Consider the following 5,000-nt stretch of genomic DNA (forward strand, 5'->3'; position numbering starts at 1 on the left):
AGATATAAAAATATCAGCAAGTTCGTCCACTTAGCAGGCCGAAAGTAGCATCAGGACATTTCCACGAATAGTGACGATGCAGAGGCACGTCAATTACGCATATAATAACACCACATCCCAAGAATTCTGAAAAATTATTTCTGAGAATTTTTTTTTTTTTTCAGTTGCAATCATAATTGATTGAAGCAGAAACTGATGCAATTTTTGTCATTCAGCTGACAGACACTGACAACTGGAATGCACAACACAACTGTCTGACCGACAGTCAGACTAGATATTACGCATAAGCAGAGCTGACATAACGAGCTAAGCATTCCAACCTCACCCATCGTCTGAAGAGCCATAGTCTCGTCTGCCTATTTGCTTCGACTGCCTCCGACTATTTGCCGTAGACATTTTTTACAGAGCATTTGCACACATGCAAAAATAATTTTTTTTAAGATATTAGCAGGTATTATCGGTTAAATGACACTCCAGTTTGCAACTCTGAACCCTAACACCCTCCACACACACATATATATATATATACACACACACACACACACGGTATAATCACATTGACACACCGGTTCTCGTCAGATCACCAAAGTTAAGCAACATTAAGCCTGGCTAGTATCAGATGGGTGACCATTTGGAAATTGTAGGCACTGTATGTGCTAAGTGTTTCATGGTAAACAACTGATGATCCCTTAAATTAACATTAGGACTATTGTAGATTTGAGAGAGCAAGTTGATGCAGTGATTGCAGGTTATTAAATGACTTACTGACTAAATAGTTTTCCAACAAATAAAAAATACAAAAATTAGGGTTTTTTTTTTTTTTTTTTTTTGTTTTTTAATAATTAAATTATAATTACTTAAAGGCTTGGTTACCAAAAACAAAAATATATAATTTGAGTATCCAGTCAAATAAGTTCATGTAAAACATAATTTACAGTATTAAATTTGTGTTAAGAATTTATTTTTAAATCATATTCCAAATAAAGTAACTTGATTTGATAATGATTTATGTCAAATATACAAATGCAATACACATCTTTCTTTCTCTATATATATTTACAGATATATGTATATATATATATATATATACTTCAGAATAAAATTCTGAATGAAATTAAATTCCTTGAATGACTACAATTTGATATATATCTATATAATTATAAAACTCAAATGACCTTGTAACGATGTATGTAACCCACTTTCCGGTTTACGACATCCGGTTGCGCATATTATTTCGAAATTATTATTTAACATGGAAAGAGTAGAGGGTTAAAATAACTGTAATGTTATACAGAAGTGAACGATGTAAAAAAAAAAAAAAAAAAAAAAAAAAAAAAAAAAGCAGATATATAAAAATTTGAATTTAACTATAATAAGTATTATGGTATCTGTTCAGTGCACATTTACCTATAAGTATGGCCAACCACTTATAATTCAGTAACTAATTTTTTTTTTCCAAAATAATCAATTATAATAAACAGAACGACTCAGATCTATCTATATTCTTTTTTCATTTTAATATACTTTCATAGAAATGTTTCTGTTATGTCGGAAAAAAAAAAAAAAAAATTTTTTTTCTTTGTCTCAAGTGTCACGCTCATACATGAATTCCATAGCTAATATAATATATTGACCCAACGGGTCACGAGTAGTCTAGTATATATATATATGCGTGTGTGTGTGTGCTATATATGCTCTACAGATAGCAGTAGAGGGCTGCTGTATATTCAGATCAAACCGATTTGAGAACTGCAGCATGAAATCATTTACATCAGAAGCAGCAGCAGTGGCAGTTGTGATAGCAATATTAGTATCATCGGCAGCAGCGGCGGCAGTGTTTGCCGAGATACAAAAGCAAAAGCTACAATGATTCTGCCGATGCATTAATGTGGGCGGAATCGGAAGGAACGACCAAAAGACCCAGCCAGGTCTTACATAATTGTAGCAGTTCCGATATGTAAGCATGAATGAGGCAGGTAGAAATGGCACTCTGACTTTCCGCAGACATTTTTAACACAGCAGTCTGGCTTGAGATAACAAAACTAACTGCCATTGAAAGAGATGGCACTTGGAAGAGTGCATACCTTCGCAAAGGCATAAAAACCAAAGATAAATATTAATACTCCAACAAAATAGTGTTACTGCATTAATAAATAATATGTTAATGAATTAATAAATTATACTGCGTTAACAAAACGATACAGATTACTGCGTTAACAAAACGATACAGATTACTGCGTTAACAAAACGATACAGATTACTGCGTTAACAAAACGATACAGATTACTGCGTTAACAAAACGATACAGATTACTGCGTTAACAAAACGATACAGATTACTGCGTTAACAAAACGATACAGATTACTGCGTTAACAAAACGATACAGATTACTGCGTTAACAAAACGATACAGATTACTGCGTTAACAAAACGATACAGATTACTGCGTTAACAAAACGATACAGATTACTGCGTTAACAAAACGATACAGATTACTGCGTTAACAAAACGATACAGATTACTGCGTTAACAAAACGATACAGATTACTGCGTTAACAAAACGATACAGATTACTGCGTTAACAAAACGATACAGATTACTGCGTTAAAAAAACGATACAGATTACTGCGTTAACAAAACGATACAGATTACTGCGTCAGCAAAGAGATAACTATTACTGCGTCAACAAAGAGATAACTATTACTGCGTCAACAAAGAGATAACTATTACTGCGTCAACAAAGATAACTATTACTGCGTCAACAAAGATAACTATTACTGCGTCAACAAAGAGATAACTATTACTGCGTTAACAAAGAGATAACTATTACTGCGTTAACAGAGATTATATATATATTGCTATTTTAATGATTAATATGAAAATTAACCATTAACATTATGTTAAAAAAATTATTACCACATTAACGAAGAGATAGACATTACAAATTGATCAATGTTATTTTTTAAAATGACAAATTTTAATGCATTTACAAGATTTAGCAATTTTAATACAATAAAATATTGTTAACGCACAAATAAACATTGCTATGTTAACAAAACAGTAAACGTAACTACGTTAACAAAACACTTTCCAAAGCAAGTGCTTGTCTGAGTTCCAATCTCTGGTCCCTCTCGTCAATCTTTCACGATAAACACCCGTTTAGCTGAAACCACAGTCAGTAATTTTCCCCACTCTTTATCTGTGCCTAAATCAAAACGTAGATTCCATGAATAAAGCTTCTTTCTTAGAAGTGCACGCTTGTGGAACTCTCTATCATTTACCTGTTTCCCACCTGATTACAACTTGGATGTCTTCAAGTCCAACATAAACAAATTCCTGACAAACCGCCCCCTTAAATAAGACTTTATCAAATCTCCAATACTAATGATTACTACGATACTATCCCATTGATTACTGTACATGCAATAACCCTTATCCCCGAGTGGCTTTCAGACCTTGATAAGTGGTGACCTCCCCGTTAAAAAACACACTAAATTAAAAAAAATATGTTAAAAAAAAACGATAAGAGGCAAGGTAGGAGATACTAAGCCAAAACTAGTGAAACTCATTTTTGAAAATGCTGTTTTGTGAAAGCAAGACACTCTTAGAAAACAGACTTTTGGGCAGCACTATATAGATAAAAATGGTTATTTAAAAAAGTTTTAAATTTTAGAACATACCTACTTCGCCAACGTTGTCCAGGGCAGCATTTTACTTGAAGTTAGTTTAAAATAAGAGGGGAAACTGTGCATTTTTTATTTTTAGTGTGTGTGTGGGGGGGGGGGATTTGTTTCATTTTTAAAAAAATTAATTTTTTTTTTTGTTTTTAAATCAAATTTTGAAAGTAAAGTTTAATTGGTAATGTAGTTTTCTTGAAGCATTGTTCAGTGTGTACATACAAAAAAAAAAAAAAAAAAAAAAAATTATGCCTATAGGAGGCAGAACAATATAGAGATGTAATGAATAGACTCAAACTAAAGAAACTTAGGATACATTGGTGGAACCAGCTATGCAGTTTCACTTTTATTGAGTCAATACGTGTGTGTGTGTATATATACACACACACTGAAAAAATATAATTTACCAAGTGGGTCAACAGTTTGTAGTTCTGGCTAAAATACAAAACTGGCTAATCAGAATCAAACATTGATTTTGTCAAAAGAAAGTTATCACAAAAATTTTATATACTAGACGAGACCTTTCTGTTATATAAAACGGACAGTTGCCTGTACATTTGTATATCCAGTTGAAAGTCAAAGATTATGAAACCAACACACACAAAGTTTGTATATTTTTTTAAAAGGTTTTTATACTTACATCTGTTGGTTCTAGCTTCTGTTTTGTTAACGTTTCTATTTCTTTCAACAAACTCTCTTTGCCTTCCTCGGCATCGTGCAACCGACATTCTGTTTCGATCCGCATGTTTTCGAGTTTCTTTCGCAATCGCTTCTTCTTTTCTATGCACCGAGTGATCTTGTTTTTTGCCGACTTGCGCATTTTTGCTAACAGCTGCGAAAATGAGAAAATAAATGGATCAATCAAAAAATAATATTTAATGCTTTATAACTTTGTTGAACTAATTTGTTCAGTCATAAACAAATGAATATAATGGCATAAATAAATGAATATAATGGCATAAATAAAGTGGCAATTGATTCGAACACGCCTTGTATGTATTAGTTCAGTATCTGGGTAAATAACTGATATCTCCAGTTTGTTGTTCATTTAGTATGCCACTATCTGTCTCAAAGACTGGAGGATTTTGCTTGTTGTTATGAACACTTTTTTTCAAGCATTATGATTGGTTGGTTGGTTGTTTTTGTTTTACGACATATCAACCCTTTTCAGGTTATTTAATGCCGAATCCAAAGATTTTGAATAAAAATTTTTTTAATAGAATATATTTGTTTTCACGTTGGTTTCTATTTAACCCATAGTTGAGACTAACAGGTACTACCACTCCGGGTCAGAGTGGACCTGGGAGCAATGGTAATTATTAAA

At 32.5% G+C, this 5,000-nt stretch overlaps 1 protein-coding gene and 1 long non-coding RNA gene across 9 annotated transcripts in view; one reads left to right on the forward strand and one right to left on the reverse strand.

Moving 5' to 3' along the window:
• Positions 1 to 5,000, forward strand: part of LOC145259715 (uncharacterized) — a 38,492-nt gene that overhangs the window by 21,819 nt on the left and 11,673 nt on the right. The window lies entirely within an intron of this gene.
• LOC145259713 (uncharacterized) overlaps positions 1 to 5,000 on the reverse strand; it is a 164,219-nt gene that overhangs the window by 19,769 nt on the left and 139,450 nt on the right. For all 8 annotated transcript variants that reach the window (XM_080117395.1, XM_080117401.1, XM_080117400.1 and 5 more), the window contains one exon: positions 4,317 to 4,508. In XM_080117395.1, the coding sequence (XP_079973521.1) occupies positions 4,317 to 4,508 (192 nt within the window). The remainder of the gene's footprint in view (positions 1 to 4,316; positions 4,509 to 5,000) is intronic.

This window comes from Euprymna scolopes, chromosome 35, assembly GCF_053919585.1.
Source record: "Euprymna scolopes isolate OS-2025 chromosome 35, ASM5391958v1, whole genome shotgun sequence".
NCBI classification, from domain to species: domain Eukaryota; kingdom Metazoa; phylum Mollusca; class Cephalopoda; order Sepiida; family Sepiolidae; genus Euprymna; species Euprymna scolopes.